This window comes from Schistosoma haematobium, chromosome ZW (assembly GCF_000699445.3).
Source record: "Schistosoma haematobium chromosome ZW, whole genome shotgun sequence".
Classification (NCBI taxonomy): domain Eukaryota; kingdom Metazoa; phylum Platyhelminthes; class Trematoda; order Strigeidida; family Schistosomatidae; genus Schistosoma; species Schistosoma haematobium.
In genome coordinates, this window is record NC_067195.1 from 58,222,656 (window position 1) to 58,240,269 (window position 17,614).

The window sequence follows — 17,614 nt, forward strand, 5'->3', positions numbered from 1 at the left end:
TGAAATTTTTATAATACGTTTGAACTTCAGTTAGATAAAAATTTTAAAACTATTATCCATCATGGGTTGATTGGAGTTAGACAATAACACCGTTGAATGCCGGCCGGCTCAGTGGTCTAGAGATTAAGCACTCGTGCGTGGGACTGAAGGTCTTACGTTCGAATCCGGCGAGCAGGATCGTGGGCGCGCACTGCTGAGGAGTCCCATTCTAGGACGAAACGGCCGTCCAGTGTTTGAAGGTTTTTAGTTGTGGTCTAGCTCTTACTGACTTATGAATTCATTAGTATAAGTGTTCAATAATATTTGTTTCTTAAGAATTTGTATAGATTATAAACATAGGTTATTGTTAATTATAACGTTACTCAATGTAATGGACTATTCCATTGAAGAATACTTAGTCTATTATCAAATTTGATTTATTTTCTACCTGATATCTCAATACTAAAGATTTGGGCTTTGATCTTAATGTTGTGAATAGACATCTGGATTTTTCTTAAGTGTTAAGAATAATTTAAATTTATCTTATAGATATAGATGAATGTAAATATGATCGAGGAGGTTGTATGTATTTTTGTGAAAATCTTCCTGGAGGTTATCGATGTGCTTGCCCTTCGGATATGGTTTTAGCACCTGATAAGATTTCTTGCATACCATGTAAGTTGTTATTATTATTTGTATACAAATTATGTATTACTTTAATGCTATTTTATGCTAAACATTGTTTCATAAGAGATGTGACTATTTGAAGTAGGTTTCAATAATACTGAAATCCTAATATTCCCATTTTAAAATTGGTTAATTAACCAATAAGTTAATTTTGTTCATTTGTTTATTTCTAGTTTCCTACTCCACTGCTACTATTGTCGATGTCTGTGACTGAGAAATATAACATTATTCCTACGAATGAACAGGAATTACTAAATTATAATTTGTTCAAATTCTATTTAGACTTTTGTTTTAATACTTCTGTAACGTTGGTTATTCATTGGATTGTAACCAGTTTAATGTTAATTTAGTACTTAGTGCTGATCGAATTTCATTGATCAATTTATAACATGCCCACTAGTTTACATGACATAGTGTGTAGTATGTTTCGATATTTTGCTATCAGTAGTTATAAATATCGCGGTCCTACAAATAAGCATTTGTAACCAACAATTATAAGTTAGCATGAAAAATTGGTGCATATGTTCCAGTTGACTAACAAAAATCATCTAACATACTTTTCTATCGTACATCCAATTATAAATCGCATTTTCAAACAACAACAAAAAATACAAAGACGATATTTGATATGTTTATAAGAGCGGAATCGAGGATGCATACTTCCCACCCCCCGTGTGTTACTCACCAGATGAATGTACTTCGACCCCACCATTAATAATCATAGTGATACCTAAACCCAATGCATTTCACCTCTCATTGCAAACTGACTAAAGTATGTGACTAAAGGCTATATCAAGACAATCCGTCTATGATTTACATATGACAAAAGATTCTGATCAATCGTTGTCTTGAATATCAACCAATTGTTATTAAAAGTATTTACTAATAACAAAAAGAATACTGTAGTTTTATACTTTAAATCAATGCCCAGAAGCTAATTAAGGACGCTTGTAAGCAAGGGGGCTTTTTTCCACTTTCTTCAAGTATAAAATTCTCTCAATACTAAAATAGTTAGATAGAACATTACACAAGTTTGCAGAGAATGTACAATAATAATTCACATACTTATTGACGCCTGCTACCACTCGTGAAGAAGCATAGAACACGCACCAGCATTCTCCAATCAACTCTGTCTTGAGCAGTCTTTTCCAGTTCTTCCCGGTCACCATTCATCCTTTCTATATCTACTTTCAATTCTCGACGCAATGTGTTCTTTGGCCTTCCCTTTTCCGTTTCCCCTTAGGATTCCAAGTCAGAGCTTGCCTTGCGATGCAGTTTAATGGTTTCCGTAATATATGTCCTATCCAACTCCAACGTCTTTTCATAATTTCCTCTTCATTCGAAAGTTGGTTAGTTCTCTCCCACAGTAGACTGTTGCTGATTGTATCCGGTCAACGAAAATAACTTGCATAGACAATTACTTATAAATACTTGTACTTTGTCTGATAATCGTTGTAGAGCAGTTCTACAAGTTTCAGCTCAGAACAATAATAATTTATCAGACTATAAAATAGTACAGAAATAAAAAGGTCACTATAAGCAAACAAAGTAAACAATAAAAGAAACGAGATTAGACTTCAGGTATATAGTACTTACAACAACAAGATATACACATTTTTATCATTGACAAAAAGTAAATATTATGAGACAGGGTTTTGTGGAGATTTTATAAATTTCACAGGTTGAAATCATGAGTTAATTGAAGCTGGACCACCATGGAAAACCTGGAAACACTGGACGGTCATTTCGTCCTATTATGGAACTCCTCAGCAGTCCCCATCCACGACCTCGCCCCGTGCGAGATTCGAACCCAGGACCAATCAGTTTCGCGCGCAAGTGCTTAACCTTTAAACCACTGAGCCGGCATCCAACGGTGTTAATGTCTAACTTCAACCAATCCACGAAGTTGCGCCACCGTACACTATTGTCTTCAGTGAGTTGATATCTCACAACAGACCTGGTTGAACTCCACTGGTAACGGCATCTCACTAGAACTCCAGGAGTATCTCTTGAAGTTAGTCACTAGTGAGCAGATGATTATTATCAAAAGAGATTTTGTGGAGATTTTGGAAATTTCGCTGGTTGAAATCAGCAGGTCCTGGGTTCGAATCTCACAGGGGCGAGGTCGTGGATGCGCACTGCTGAGGGGTCCCATAATAGAACGAAATGACCGTCCAGTGCTCCCAGGTTTTCCATGGTTGTCTAGCTTCAATTGACTCATGATTTCAACCAGTGAAAAGGTAACTATCTCCATTTGACTGTAATAAGTTTTATGTTTTCTAACCATTTGTTTCAATTCAATCTTAGATCTATAGATAAGGGATCCATAATCATCTTAGTATCTTGAACTAAAAATTAAAAACAAAAACTAAATGAAATTTACCATTATGATAGTTCCAAATTCTAACGGAAGAAAAAAAACATATTCTTGTTTCAAATGTTTACATGTATTTGGAATATTATTTGGTTTACAAAAGTACTGACTAGTAACCAAGATGTAGATATTAGTTTTTTTATCAATACACTTAAACCGAAAATGAAATGTAAATCATGTTAGCTGTTAATAAAACTTTAATCATTCAATTCTAAATACTAAAAACAAAACGGTTTGATTCCGCATTGAGATAATTAGCTTATTGATAACTGATAAGCTTGATTCAATTTAAATTCATTAGCATAAATTTTCATTACATCAATCAAAATGAGTTAACTGTAAACTTATTTCAATTGCTTGAGTCTGAAAATGTTTATATTCTTGATAAAATTGGTTAATTTTTTTCTTAATGAAGAGCTAGTCTTTAGTTGTATGGCAACCTGTTTAAACATCTGTGCTACCTATCCTTGTCATCTAGATATTTCAACAAGTTATCCAATTTTTTTTGTTTTAATAGATTAATATGTCTATTAATAGCATAACCTATTGAGGTACATATGTGAAAAGTGTACAACTTTGCGTTGTATATGTTATAAAAGACATAATCAGAGATATTGTGGTTGTTGGAAATATGCAGAGGAAAGAATGTACATTATTTAGATATTGATTGACTGGAATATTAACTTCGAACTGGCGATCACTTAATATTTATTGTTAGGATTTATCAAGAAATAAGAAAAGGAAACTTGTTGAAATATTTTGAGCTAAAAATTCTATGTTCTACTAGAAATATAATATTGAATAAAGCTAATAATAGTAAGAAGAAGAATACTTTGAGTATAATTTTCTTTGTTACACTTTGTCATCATCTAGTGAAACTTTGAAAACCAGTAATCCTTGAACAGTTGTTTCATCTCCAATAAAAACGCTTAGATGATGCGTACTTCTCAATCCCATACAAAATATAATTGATACCCCGAGAGAAGACATATAGATCACATAATATCTCACAGGCATATAATAAGTGAGAGCTGAGTTTGAATCAACTATTGAAAATGAATTATTCATCTAACAAGATCACTGCCCGATTATCTATATCTGGGTCGGTCTGATAACAGATTTTTAAGAATTAGTCATAGATCTAACGACTCAACTTTTGACGGTAAATCTACTCGCATAGTTGTAGTCTTTCTCTGTACTGCTGTTTAGCTTAATATTAAGAACATGATAGCGATTTAATCAGACCACAGAATGAAATAATTTCTAATTATACAGTACAAAATTATTTAAATCTATAAAAACTTTCATCTAAACCTGAACGAATAGTGCCCTGGTACAGCCGAGAGTGGAGAGAATCCGCTCTCCCTCTCGAAACGCTGTCACATGACCACGCGTATACAGCCTCTGCCAGGGAAGTTCTACTCACTGACTTCTCGTGGCATTTCTGTTGTTTACGAAATTGAGAGGACGAAAAGCGAATGTCTGGCGCTTTAACCGGGTTGGTGGACATGGAGAGTCCACCTAGGGGAGTTGGAAAACCCTGATTCCAAACCAATGGTGAACATGGGCTCCAGGATCCTGCTGGAACAAATGGCGTATGAACCAATTGTTGGTCACCGGCTGCCATGGGACTGCATCTCCCCACGATGTTCCACTGCCTGGTGGATCAAACCTTCAGGTCGAAGGCCCCGGGTGTGGCCTCCTAAGAAAACCACGTGCTTCGGTTTGGGCACCCGGGCAATATCACAGCTCTCATACATATCAAATGAGGTCTGTGTGATGCACATGTATTTGGTGCCTCCTTGTACCAATATCTATGTGTTAAAATAAATAAATAAATAAACAGTAGTTGAGCGCCAAGTTATAGTAAGACAGTAGGGAGGAAAAACATATTTGTAAAATCTTAGCAATTAAATTTGAAGTAAATTCAACGTTCCACTCAGAAATCTGGTCTAAACGATTGGAAGAAAATATAAACAAACACCAACATTACAGGAAAAGCCTTTTACCAGATTTCTGAGAGAAACGTTAGGTTTCCTTAGAATTCAATCGCTGAAATTTTACAAATATATTTTTTCTGCTTAAAATTATATGGAATTTCAAATTAATCAGTCTAAAAATATACACATAATCTTTTGATATTGTATGTGGTTATTAAATACCCTTAAGCAGTTAAACCATTATCTACTATTATTACATAAAGTATTTAATGAAAATAGGACAAAACATTGTGATACTGTTATCTTATATAATAAGATATTTGATTTCAGTTTGGGATAACTACAAAACGTATTGTATTTTACCACCATTCACCCTCAAGCTGTAATCTAATTCGTATAAACGTCTGTCCGACCTTAAAATTCATATGTACAGGTGGAAGAGACATCAGAGTAGAAGAAGTAAATTGAATGTTTTTCCCTAATCAATTACTGTTCTCCCCAAAGGAATAAGAAAATATTACCGTTAGAAGTTATACTTGAAGATATCTTTTGCTGAAGCATTTAATGAATAATAACACTCACTTTAACAAATCATTACAAAAGAAGATGAAAAGAAAATATTTTTTATATGGCAAGGTAAAGAGTAGAGCTAAAAGTGAACCTAGGTTATAACAGAATCCAAATCCCAAACTTTACTTATCGGGCTAGTGTTCTATGAATTGAATTTCAAAATCTAAGTATCCAAAACACCTCAATTTTATTCCAATTTCAGTAAAAACATAACTTCACAATAGATCTAACCAAGGATATCTATGTATTGATGACATATAACCTCGTGAATTTGAATCCTACAGTTTATAAAATCGACCGTGATCTTTTAGTACTGAAATGATATCCTTATCCAGTATCATTGTAAGAGAAACTATCACCTTGGTGTAGATGAGTCAGTGTCATGACTAATAAATCATGAAAAGCATTATGTATAGAGTGGACAATAAGCATATAATTATTAAGTATCTATATGTATCTGATGAGATCCGATATATGAATTCACAAAAGTTCAGATAAATGACTAGAGTAACATAGATTCATGGATAATAAATAATACTTGTTATTCAGAAGGGGTTTGTGGAGATTTTAGAAATTTCACAGATTGAAATCATGAGTTAATTGAAGCTAGACCACCATGGGAAACCTGGGAGCACTGAACGGCCGTTTCGTCCTGGCATGGAGCTCCTCAGCAATGAGCATCCACGATCCCGCACCCCGCGAGATTCGAACCCAGGACCAATCAGTCTCGCTCCAGGCGCTTAACCAACTAGACCACTAAGCCGGCATCCAATGTTATTAATGTCTAACTTCAACCAATCCACGAAGTTGCGCCACCGTATACCATTGTCTTCAGTGAGTTGATATCTCACAACAGACCTGGTTATTCAGTCAAGAAAAGTAAACACTAGTTATTATTGGCCATTTACTTGAACTATAATTTAAATCAAATTTTATTATGGATTTCAGAATTCATCCTAAAAACTATGATCAATTTATTTTTAGACAGACTAATTAACCACATTCATTTATTTCTGTCCAACTTGTCTGTTTTTATTAATTCTGATAAAAACATAATTTTTTTTGGCGAATTGAAAATCAAAATAACCAACAGGTTTATTGATAATTACTCAGAGATAAATTATATTTCTTGCACATTCGATATTGATATATTAAACGATATCGATTTATAATTTGTTGTTGTGCAATCAATTCACTCTTATTATTGATTATAGCTGTAACACCAAGTTTGAGTGCAATCTACCTATAATCTACCGGTCACTAAATGTCTCTTTAACATCCAAAATAATTGTGTTCTTCTTTGTATGTTTCATTGATTGTTTAAACATACCTTATGTCAACAAATGTTTATTATTAATAGAACTTCTTATTTGTGATCTCATTTTCTAATTCTCAAGGTTAATCGATTAATAAACGCTGAAGTTCACACTAACCATGATTTAATTCACTGTCATACAAGTAGGATAATCAGGTTGAAAAAAATGAAAACGAATGATTCTTATGGATTTCTGAGTGTATGGAATACAAAAAAAAGATAATTCTAATGAATGAACGAAACATTTAACCTCATTAGTATTGAGTGACATTTTCAAAATCGATCAACACCTACTATTTAATTTTTTTTACCCAAATCACTATTACTGTCAAATTTTGAAATTAGTTATTAAGTCAATAACTTTTGTTTAGAACCAAACGTACATGTTAATGGTGACCACTGAAACTAAAATGCACATTTTCGATCTGAAAACTTCTGATAAATGGGCATGTTTATTAATGATACCTGTTACTCCTTGAATTTTTATTGATCCAATTCCAGATGAAAATCAGAGTAAAAATACAACAGAGGGAAGAAGAAATTTATAGAATACTAATCGTCCGTTGTATCCAATTGATTAAGTCGATAAAATTTTGAAATTGACAGTAGAGTTCTAAATACTTTACCTAATATAAATTCACTTGTGTTGCATTCTTTATCATGAATAACATTGGCTTTTAAAGCTAAGTTTATATCACATTTTTGGGGGTTATATTATTCGTTTGCAGTTTAACATTAGGAGAAAGAAGACTATCAACTTTAAATTATAAAACTGAAGTTTGGTAGGATTTTAAAAAGAGGCGGGGTCGTGGACGAGCACTGCTGAAGAGTTCCACAACAGGACGAAACGGCCATTCAATGCTTCCAGGTTTTCTATGGTGATCTAGCTTTAATTGACTCATGATCTCAACTGTTGGAATTAATACAATCTTCACAAAACCCCTTCTGATAGTAATTTTTATCACCCTTTTAAAGAAAAATATCAAAATGTGTATTATTTTAGACATGAATTTGTTGTGACTTCTATTAAACAAATATCACTTCAATTCTTCCAGTTGATAGGTTGTACAAAACTTTAACTAAAAAATTCCTATTCACCCAAGCTTTACTTAATACTTTCAGTTTTTTTTCTTTCTACAAGAACAATTGACTGTACCCCTAATCCAAGAAGGTTAATATTTCCAAAAAAGAGAATAATTGTCTTAAATTTCTGATACATTTTATTGATGATTGTGATATCAAGATGTTAGTCTTCCTTTAAGTTAATTACAAAATTAAAAAAAACTATTAATCCTATTGTAATGTCAAGTAAATTACTTCATTTGACAAATATAAATGATTGAAATCAGTTAATCAACAATTGAGAAGTAATCAAGCTGAATTACTTAGTTACTAAGTTTTTCTTAATAATTATCGATTTTTTTAAGAGAAATTAAACAATGTCCTTATTTAGAATAAGTGATAGTTTTTTCTCTTTGAAATTGACAATTTTATATAAAATTTTTTACAATAAATATTTTAATTTCAGTTTTCAATCCATGTGAACATCCTCCTAATGGTGATTGTGAACATATTTGTACAAGTTTACCAGGTTACAGATATATGTGTTCATGTAAACCTGGTTATCATTTAGCTGAAAATAAAAAACGATGCTTACGTAAGTATTATATATAAGATTTTAAAATAATGAATGAAATTTATACATGGTAAAATTTTTCAAACATTTATTTATATCACTTATTTTTTTTAGATCAAAATGGGGGTTTGTGGAATCTCATACTAGTGTAGTGAACGAGAACACAAGAACGTAAAATTACATAATGTCTTAGTGAAATCTGAGAACCATGTAGTAAATACTTCATTAGTAACCTCAGACTTCATTGTTCCTGCATTTTTGTATCAACTGATTTCTGTTCCCATTCTTTCCTCCTCAATTTTCTCAACCTTCTGTTGCCAGACATTCTATTTCTGACTAGTACTATTTACTACTTATGTTGACAAAAGTAGCACACACTACACTAAATACATTCGATTGTCTCCACTGTGATTCTCGTTCACTACATTGGGACGAAATGTCTGTCCAGTGCTTCCAGGTTTTCAATGGTGATCCAGTTTAAGTCGACTCATGAATTCAACTATTAGAAACTATTGTTTTAATCTGGAAATTTACAAATAAAGAATGATTACAGTTCCACTTAGTAATTAATGTACTATTTCATAAAATCAATAGCTACGATAGGAATGAATTACTTTTTAATGTATGTTAAATCATGTTTTAATTATAGTAATATTAAATCATAAATAAATATAGGAAAATTTAAAGTGAAATTAGATGGTGATTGGAGGTAGTCAACAGGAAACCCTGGATCCGGGTTTCATGCTACTTGGCACTCGTCAGCAAGGTGTAACTGTAATCTTGAGGAAACTGATGCTCCCTGGCGGATTCGATCTCGTGTCACCCAGCTTTACAGTCAGAGACGTTACCACTGAGCTATCCGAGCCGCTATCGACCTCCTGTAGGACTGAGATGTAATCACAATTGATTGATCACTGGGTGGGGATCAATGTCATGCGTGTCCAGTCCTTATTAGTGCAGATCGAATGCTATCGATCATGTTGCAATGTGGCCACCAGTCTAGGTGACTTGACACTGCGGACACTATATTATTGAGATTAGATGGTGGTTGGAGGTAGTCGACAGAAAAATTTAAATAATAAGCTAATTTTCTATTAAAAGGGTAAAGCAGTCAGATTAAATCATATATGATTTATATCTAGGTCTTCTTCTTGTGATTTCTTTTATTCCTTCACGAAAACATTCATCCAAACTATACTGAATAAAATATGTCAAGCCTTAGTTCTTAATTATGTCATTCGTTATAATTTCAAGTTGTTTGTAGCTGTTAATAGATCATGTAATGCAATTAATTAACTTTATTTTTCAAGCTTTGTTGTTCTTACACTGTTTAAATCGGGTTTTATATAGTAGTCGCAAGGTTTCTCTAGAAGGATTAAATGTAACCGCCTTCATAATTTCAACGAGAGTGACGTCCTTGTTTTGCATATGTGACGTTGTCTTTTTCCGAAAAAACGGTGATTTTGGATGGGTAACAATGACTAGGAAGTGTAAAGACAGACGACCTTGATTAGCAGTTCACTTGTCTGAGTGTAATATGTTTTAGGACTTTGGAAAAAAACTTCAGATTGGTTATTTTTGGTAGTGTCTGTGATGGCTTAAAATTACTGACCGATATCACATGTTATATTGCTCAAATGAAATTCCGACAGCAATTTTGTTGATCTCGCGCCTACTGTTCCATCTATAGCCTCGTGACTTAAGCTTGATCATTTAAACCTCGGATCCGCACAATTAGCTTTGTCTCGATTTAAGCTGAGGTTATATTTATCCGCTATCTGGAAGCCCTTCTTTATCTTCTACCTTCAGTCCAAAAGATTAGTCAACAGCCAGCTTATATTATTATTCTATTTCAAGCATACAAACACACTGAACCAAATCACATCATTAAAGTAGACTACGATTACATATTAACCAAATGTAGCTGTGAATACGGAAGGCTATAGGAAATACACTATATAGAAATTAGGAATAGTAAGTCATAAAACAGTAGTTAGTGGTTTACATAAAAGCTTATTATATATGAAATATATAGACATAGTAATCCATTTACTCAGTAATTATACGATACAAATATAAATCATTCGAAAAATAGTTTCTAAAATTCCAACTTTTACATTATTCGTTTCGTTAAAACAGTATCCTATCGAAAAAAAATTACAACTAATAATGATATTTTTAAAAGTTAACCCAACCGTGAAGTACCATTTACATAACGTTGTTATACACTGTTATTTTTTTCGGACCTATCACACGAAAGTATACTAACAATGTGGTTAAGATTAAAGGACTATATGTATATTTATGAAGGCCAAAAGGTTATCATGTGATACTGATGTAACTAACTAATCTCTGATAGTAATCCAGACTAATGTTCAAATCTATTTATCAACCTTTGTTAAATGTTTGAAAAGACAATTAGTCCCTTTGATAAATTTCGATAACGTAATAAGAAGATGAAGACTATCAGAACTATGTGATATATTAGCGCAATACATTTCAAACAATCTGATCACACATTAACTTGTTAAGAACCTATATATATATAAAGATAAAAGATCAACTAGACTAGAAATGGAGAGTAAGAGCAGACAAGGATCATAATGAAATAATGTAAAAACAATTTGAAACGTCATAACTGTAGATAATAGGCTAACATTACGAGGGTATGTTTAAGGTAAGAACATACTATTTTTGAATGTACAAAGGGAGTTTAATTTTAGTCTAGTTGACCTTTTATTTTTATGTATAAATGTTCGTAACAAGTATATATGTGATCAGATTATTCGAAATGTATCGCGCTAAAAAAATAAAATAAAATAAGGTACAAAAACCGCCGTGTGTTTAATGATATTTACGCTAATATCACATAGTTTTGGTAATCTTCATCTTCTTATTACACTGTCGAAAGTCACTTTAACCAAGTTCATATTTAAACTATAGTAAACATCTTGAATAAGATTAAGATTAACTGATACGTTTAAACAATAACCTTTTCTAATGTAACAGATTTACCGAAAACATCATCATCAACAACAACGATAACAAATTTGAACTGTTTAACTAATCAGATTGTTTATGTTATATAAACAAATTTATTTTCAATTAGATAAAAATGATTACATGTATTGTTAGGTAAAATAGTTTTACTTGGTAACATGCTGTTTGTTTGTTTTTTTGAAAATGTTTATTTAAGTAATCAAGAATAAATAGTTTTAGGCGAAGATTTTCTGAAGAAAAAAAACAACAAAAGGAACCATTCTTTCTAATTAATGAATCATATTCATGATAATTTGTTGTTGTGATTGTTTTTGTTGTTGTTACCATGTCTTATCTCTTTGAATCTATTATAAATTTAATTTAATAGAGTTTTGTTCTCTGAGCTGGATGGTTTGCTTAAAATCATCCATCTGAGCTACAAATCTTCTCCATCATTATAAATTTAATTTATAAACTTATTTATTTATGGTTACAATTTATATGGATTAAAACTAGAAGTTCATTTATTCACAATATTGATTTCTTTAAATAATATAAGTAAGGTGTGCACTAAGTGATTCTAACTATTAAATATGAAATATATATATATCCCTTAACAATAGTATGAAGTGATTATAAAATAATCACTAAAATGTTTTAATTATGATTTTGTTCTTATGAGTAATTGTCTTAACAATATTGAAATGAATAATCAAGTGTACTCGGATTATACGTTGTCTTTAAACTTCTCATCTTCATTGTTTCTCACTAAAGTAAAACAAACAAATTCTTTTCAATGAATTTATATTGTTGTCTAGGACTATAATTGATCAGTCTCTTGTTAGCATATGTGTATCTCGTGCGGATTATCTCGATATTGTCAAGTGAATTTAAATTTCATTTCATTGCACAAGCGAGTAGCTATCAGGACTCAGTAGCTAAGTGGATAACACAATGGCGTTTAAAGCGAACGGTACTAGGTTCGAGTCCCAGAGTGAACATGAACTCAGATGCAACTGACGAGTCCCAAATAGAATAAAACGTGCATCCTGGACTCCACTGCTAGCCACTATCCATCTTTGCTTAATGACGAGCAGTGACTGAACCATAACATTTTTTATTAATATAAGGGATTTATGGAAATTATAGAAGTTTCAATAGTCATCAATCGGTTTTAGGCAGACCAAAATTGAAGGTTTGGAAGCAACTGACTGGCATTTCCACTCATTATAGGACTACTAAGCAGTTATCATTCATGACCCCATACTCAAGAATCTAATCAAAGATCTTCGGTCTCACACATGCGTACTTTATCTTCAGACCACTGAGCCGACATAGAGTGGTTTTAATGCCTAACTTCAACCAATCGACGATATTGTGCAACCCTCATCTATTGCCTGATGCAGATAACTGGGTCACACTCGACATGATTGTATTCCACTGGTCACGGCATCTCAATAGGACTCCAGTAGTTGCATCTTCAAGCTAATCCATGGTGAACAAATGGTTATTATTCATATAGAATGACCTGTGGAGATTGTAGAATTGCCACAGTTTGAATTACAAGTTCTGTCCTTCCTTTTAATTTCATTTTAATAATACAATTGACCTGTAAAATCTATTTGAAAGTCACTTTGTAACATTTCAATGTAGAGTATTTTTGGCAGTTCCATTTCTTGATCTCATCGACTGACCTACAACTTGTAAAAGTAATAAATTTAGTTATAACTCATTTAAAATTGTTGCTATGGCAGTTTATTTGCACTTATCAATATCAAACTGGTGCCTGAAATTTTCATATTCATTGTTCTATTCTATTCCTTTCATTTGATAGAAATAATATCAGATAAAATACGATCCATAATTAATCTGCATTATAATATTCTGAATATATATAATATTTCTGTTTGTTTTACAGCTGACAATCCTTGTCAAATCAATAACGGAGGCTGTCAACATGAGTGTCATAATGTAAACGGTGTAGTTCATTGCAGTTGTCACGATGGTTACCAATTAGTCTCTCATGATGCAAAAAAATGCACCGGTAAGAGTAAACACACGTATATTTAGATAGACTTATACAAAATAACTTTGTGCAATACATAAGTTGTCTTTTTTTCCAGAGGAAACGCTAAGCATCGTGAACTCTTTTCATAATATTATATGCTTTATACCCTGTTTATTCAATTACTGAGAGATTCAATAATGATAAAAACCATTTCATCCTCATATTATTCTCAATTTCCATCCTTATGCTTCATGCTAGTGCATGTATTCTGGTCGTAGAAATATAAGGATTATCCTTTGAATCACCATGTATCCTATCACCGGCGTTTATCTGTCAGTTTCACCTATTCCATTATGTTGAAAGCAAAAACAGACTTCTTATGTTAATATTTTATAGATGGAGCTTGATTGCTAAATTACTGAAGAGGTAACTAGTTAGTGAGATTTAGAAATACCTTGTAAATCCCGACATTCATATTTATAATGAGTTATTTGACGAGTATTGTAAAGTTTTAATGTGATAATATTGATAGATTGACTTCTGATAATCTGTACATTCAAATTTAATAAACAGCTAGATGTAAGACAATGAGTTGTGAATGTTTTGTTGAGAGATGTGTATAGTTCGAAGATGTCCTCTGTCAAAAACTAATACCAACAGAAAAATCAATGGAAATTAGATTTTAAAAATGTTTAGGTGGCTCTATATTCTAAAAAGATCTCATGCTCTTCCAGAGTTTCGCCTGTGAGGTTTATTTGTGAACCATGTTCAGTAGTTCTGGATCATAACAAGAGAGCTATCCAGTACTTCGATTTTTCATTAATTCTATAGATGATATTAGTTCATCGAGAAAACTATCTTTAAATTTCGGAATTAAGTTCCTCAGGAATTTCAGTCATCATGTTTTGTATTAAAACAGAATAAAAGAAAATCTACGAACTGAATACATCATACAAGATGTGGTACATGTTTTCCAGACAGAAGAAATGTAAAATGAGCTTAACAAGTAGTTCAAAGAGAGACCTTGTTCCGAACCTCTGAATAGTTCTTATTATTAGCTTACAATTATTCGATACTATTTGAATTTACCTCAAGTGTTCATCAGGTAGGAAATCAATTACCTATGATAAACCAGCCGACTTTTGGAAAACTTTACATTCTGGCAATCTATGAAGAGAATATATTTACAGGTTCATTAAAGACCTAAATCTCTACAATAGTCGTGTGTTCATCATTTAATATATACCTTATTTCAAATGATCATCAAACATTTTATGCTCAACAGCAGTCTAATTTGAAACGAGTTACCAATAATTTTCATGTTTATAACCGTGCATGAAGATAAACAAACTAATTGTAACGACAACTTGTTTGGTTTGTGAGAGATTATTATTCAGAAACGATACTTATAAGATAACCGAATCTCGACAGTTTTATTTATTTTTACATCTAAAATATATTCAGCAAAATGAATGACACCCAGATCGAATCTTTCACAAATGTTGAAGTGCGATTTTCGAATCTAAAATGCTTTTAATTAAAAGTTAATGTTACGAGTAAGAAAAGTAGGAATAAAGTATTTTGACAGATTAGCAGAATCAATAGGACAGTTCAAAATCAATCAAATTTACCTTAAATTACACTATTTAAAATATTAAATAACAAAATGAAGTATGTATACAGGTTTCATTGATCATCTACAGAAAGATTGCTTCTAGGTTTTCAGTGGCGGTCTAACATTGATTAATTAATGATCTCAATAAAAAATTCATTAATCTCCACAACAATATACTAATAATCATCATGTGCTCGCTAGTGACTAGCTTTGAGAGGGAATTCTCGTGGTCCTAGTGAAAAGCTGTTATAAATGGAGTTCAACAATGTCGAATATGGGGCAGTTATACACCGAAGAAAATAGGATATATTTGTGCAATGTACAATGAATAGTTAAGCGTCTGTATATGAAATAGAAGGTCCCTGGGTTTAATTCCAACGTACGGGTCATAGTTATGCGCTTCCAATAAGTCCCATACAAAGACAAACTGATCGTCCAGTGCTTCCAGGTTTTCAGTGGTGGTCTAATATTGATCTCAATTAAAGCTCAACAATCCCCACAACTCTATACTGAAAAAGATTATAATTGAATATTTCTTTAATAACATTAATGACCAGCTGATAAACGATATAAAAGGTAAAAGAAAAAGGGCTTTTTAAAAACAAATTAAATAAAATAAACACTAAATATCTCATGCTTATAATTTGTACAAATTAAAACAATATGCTGGAAATGTACATAATCTATTAAATGAATAGATTTCACGTCCAGACTTAATTGTACCAAAAGTGAAATATCTCACTTAATGGATATAATAAATTTAAAACCAATTCATTTTAATTGTACACTTGATTATTTTATTTCACTGTTTCTAATAAGTTACTAACAAGGTCTATATATATATATATATATATCAAAACATCTTATTGCCTCTAAATGAAGGAACTAATGAAGCTAATTATATTTCTGTTACTTGCTTAAAATTTGATCGGTATTTTTGAAAAAAAGAAGCTTAAAAATCCGATAGTCTACGTAGAGAGTTGAAAGAAACATTTAAAATTACTATTTCAAAAGTAAATGAACATAATTGTATTGTTATATTAGTAATCATTAACAAAGTATATATTAGTATCAGAAGAGGTTTTGTAGATATTACAGTAATTTTAATCATTGATATCATGAGTCAATTGAAGCTAGACCACCATGGGAAACCTAGAAGCACTGCACAGCCATTTCGTTCTATTGTGGGACTCCTCAAGAGTGACTAGTGGAGTTCAACTGAGTCAGTTGTGAGATACAACTCACTGAAAACAATGGTGGATGTGTCGTTCAATTTCATGGATTAGTTGAAATTAAACATTAACATCACTGGATGCCGGCTCAGTGGTTTAGAGGTTAAGCGCTCGCGCGCGAGACTGATAGTTCCTGGATTAGAATATCGTGAAGTGAGATCGTGGATTTGCACTGCAGAGTATATATTGTTTAACAATTCTTTTATTTAAATTTTTCACGCTATTAACATTATCATTAAATTGTTGAGTGTAAAAATTCTACATATCGACTCATTCATTGTATATTTTAAATTTACTCTTTATAATATTTAGTGACCATTTATCCTTAATTTGTAAATAAAACACATTTACCGTAACCTGACTTTCATATGAATGTAAAATAGTAAAGTTTAATTAAGTTTAATTACATAGTTATCATCTATCAACAATATATGAAACATTTAAAATGAAAATCTCATTCACTTCTTTCACCTCCACCGACAATACAGAAACTTTAATGAGAATGAATGACCAGGTATTATAGTATTTTTCATTCACTTCTTTTTTTAAAAGTAGAATACAATATAATACATACATTCATTAATACTAACTAATGATTTATAGTACACATTCTGGTGTGGTATTTATTTTATTTAAATAGTGTCTATTGAAAAACTATAGTGAATTATTAGTATATCAAATAGGTCACATTTTTATTCTATACGTTTCTATATGGTTTACTTTCATTTCGTAGTTCAGTATCTGAAAAAGCAAAACATTACAAATATGGTTTTAGGTGGTGATGATGATGATGATGATGATACCGATTTTATCCGACAATTTTCTGTTGTTTCTTTCTCTTACATCAAGTGAATAGCTATGTGGTTTTGGCAATTAATTTGAATTTGATGAAATGATGACGATTATAATAATAATAATAATAATCGAGAACTACTAGTTTGATTGCTGGTCGTTTATGAGATAGTGGAAAAGATTTGTAACTCAGGTGGATGATTTTGATGGGGTTTTGTTCTCTGAGCTTCAAGTTGAATTTTGTGCTAACAATATCGTTCAGAATAATCCTTAAAGCTTCATGACCAAACGATCCAGCTCAGAGAACAAAACACCATCAAAAAGCTTATCAATTAGTTTAGTTAATAAATTGTAACAAAGATCTTAATCTGAAGCAAAAATTATGAACATAGATTAAAAATACTATAGTTAAATATCATCACAGAATATCATCAGCTGTATGTTGTATGAAATTAGAATATAAATGAATTTTAAGTTCACATGAAGC

At 31.7% G+C, this 17,614-nt stretch overlaps 1 protein-coding gene across 1 annotated transcript in view; it reads left to right on the forward strand.

Moving 5' to 3' along the window:
• Positions 1-17,614, forward strand: part of MEGF6 (multiple EGF-like-domains protein) — a 108,692-nt gene that overhangs the window by 35,889 nt on the left and 55,189 nt on the right. The window contains exons 5-7 of the mRNA XM_051211873.1: positions 529-654; positions 8,394-8,522; positions 13,399-13,524. Of these exons, the coding sequence (XP_051071986.1) occupies positions 529-654; positions 8,394-8,522; positions 13,399-13,524 (381 nt within the window). The remainder of the gene's footprint in view (positions 1-528; positions 655-8,393; positions 8,523-13,398; positions 13,525-17,614) is intronic.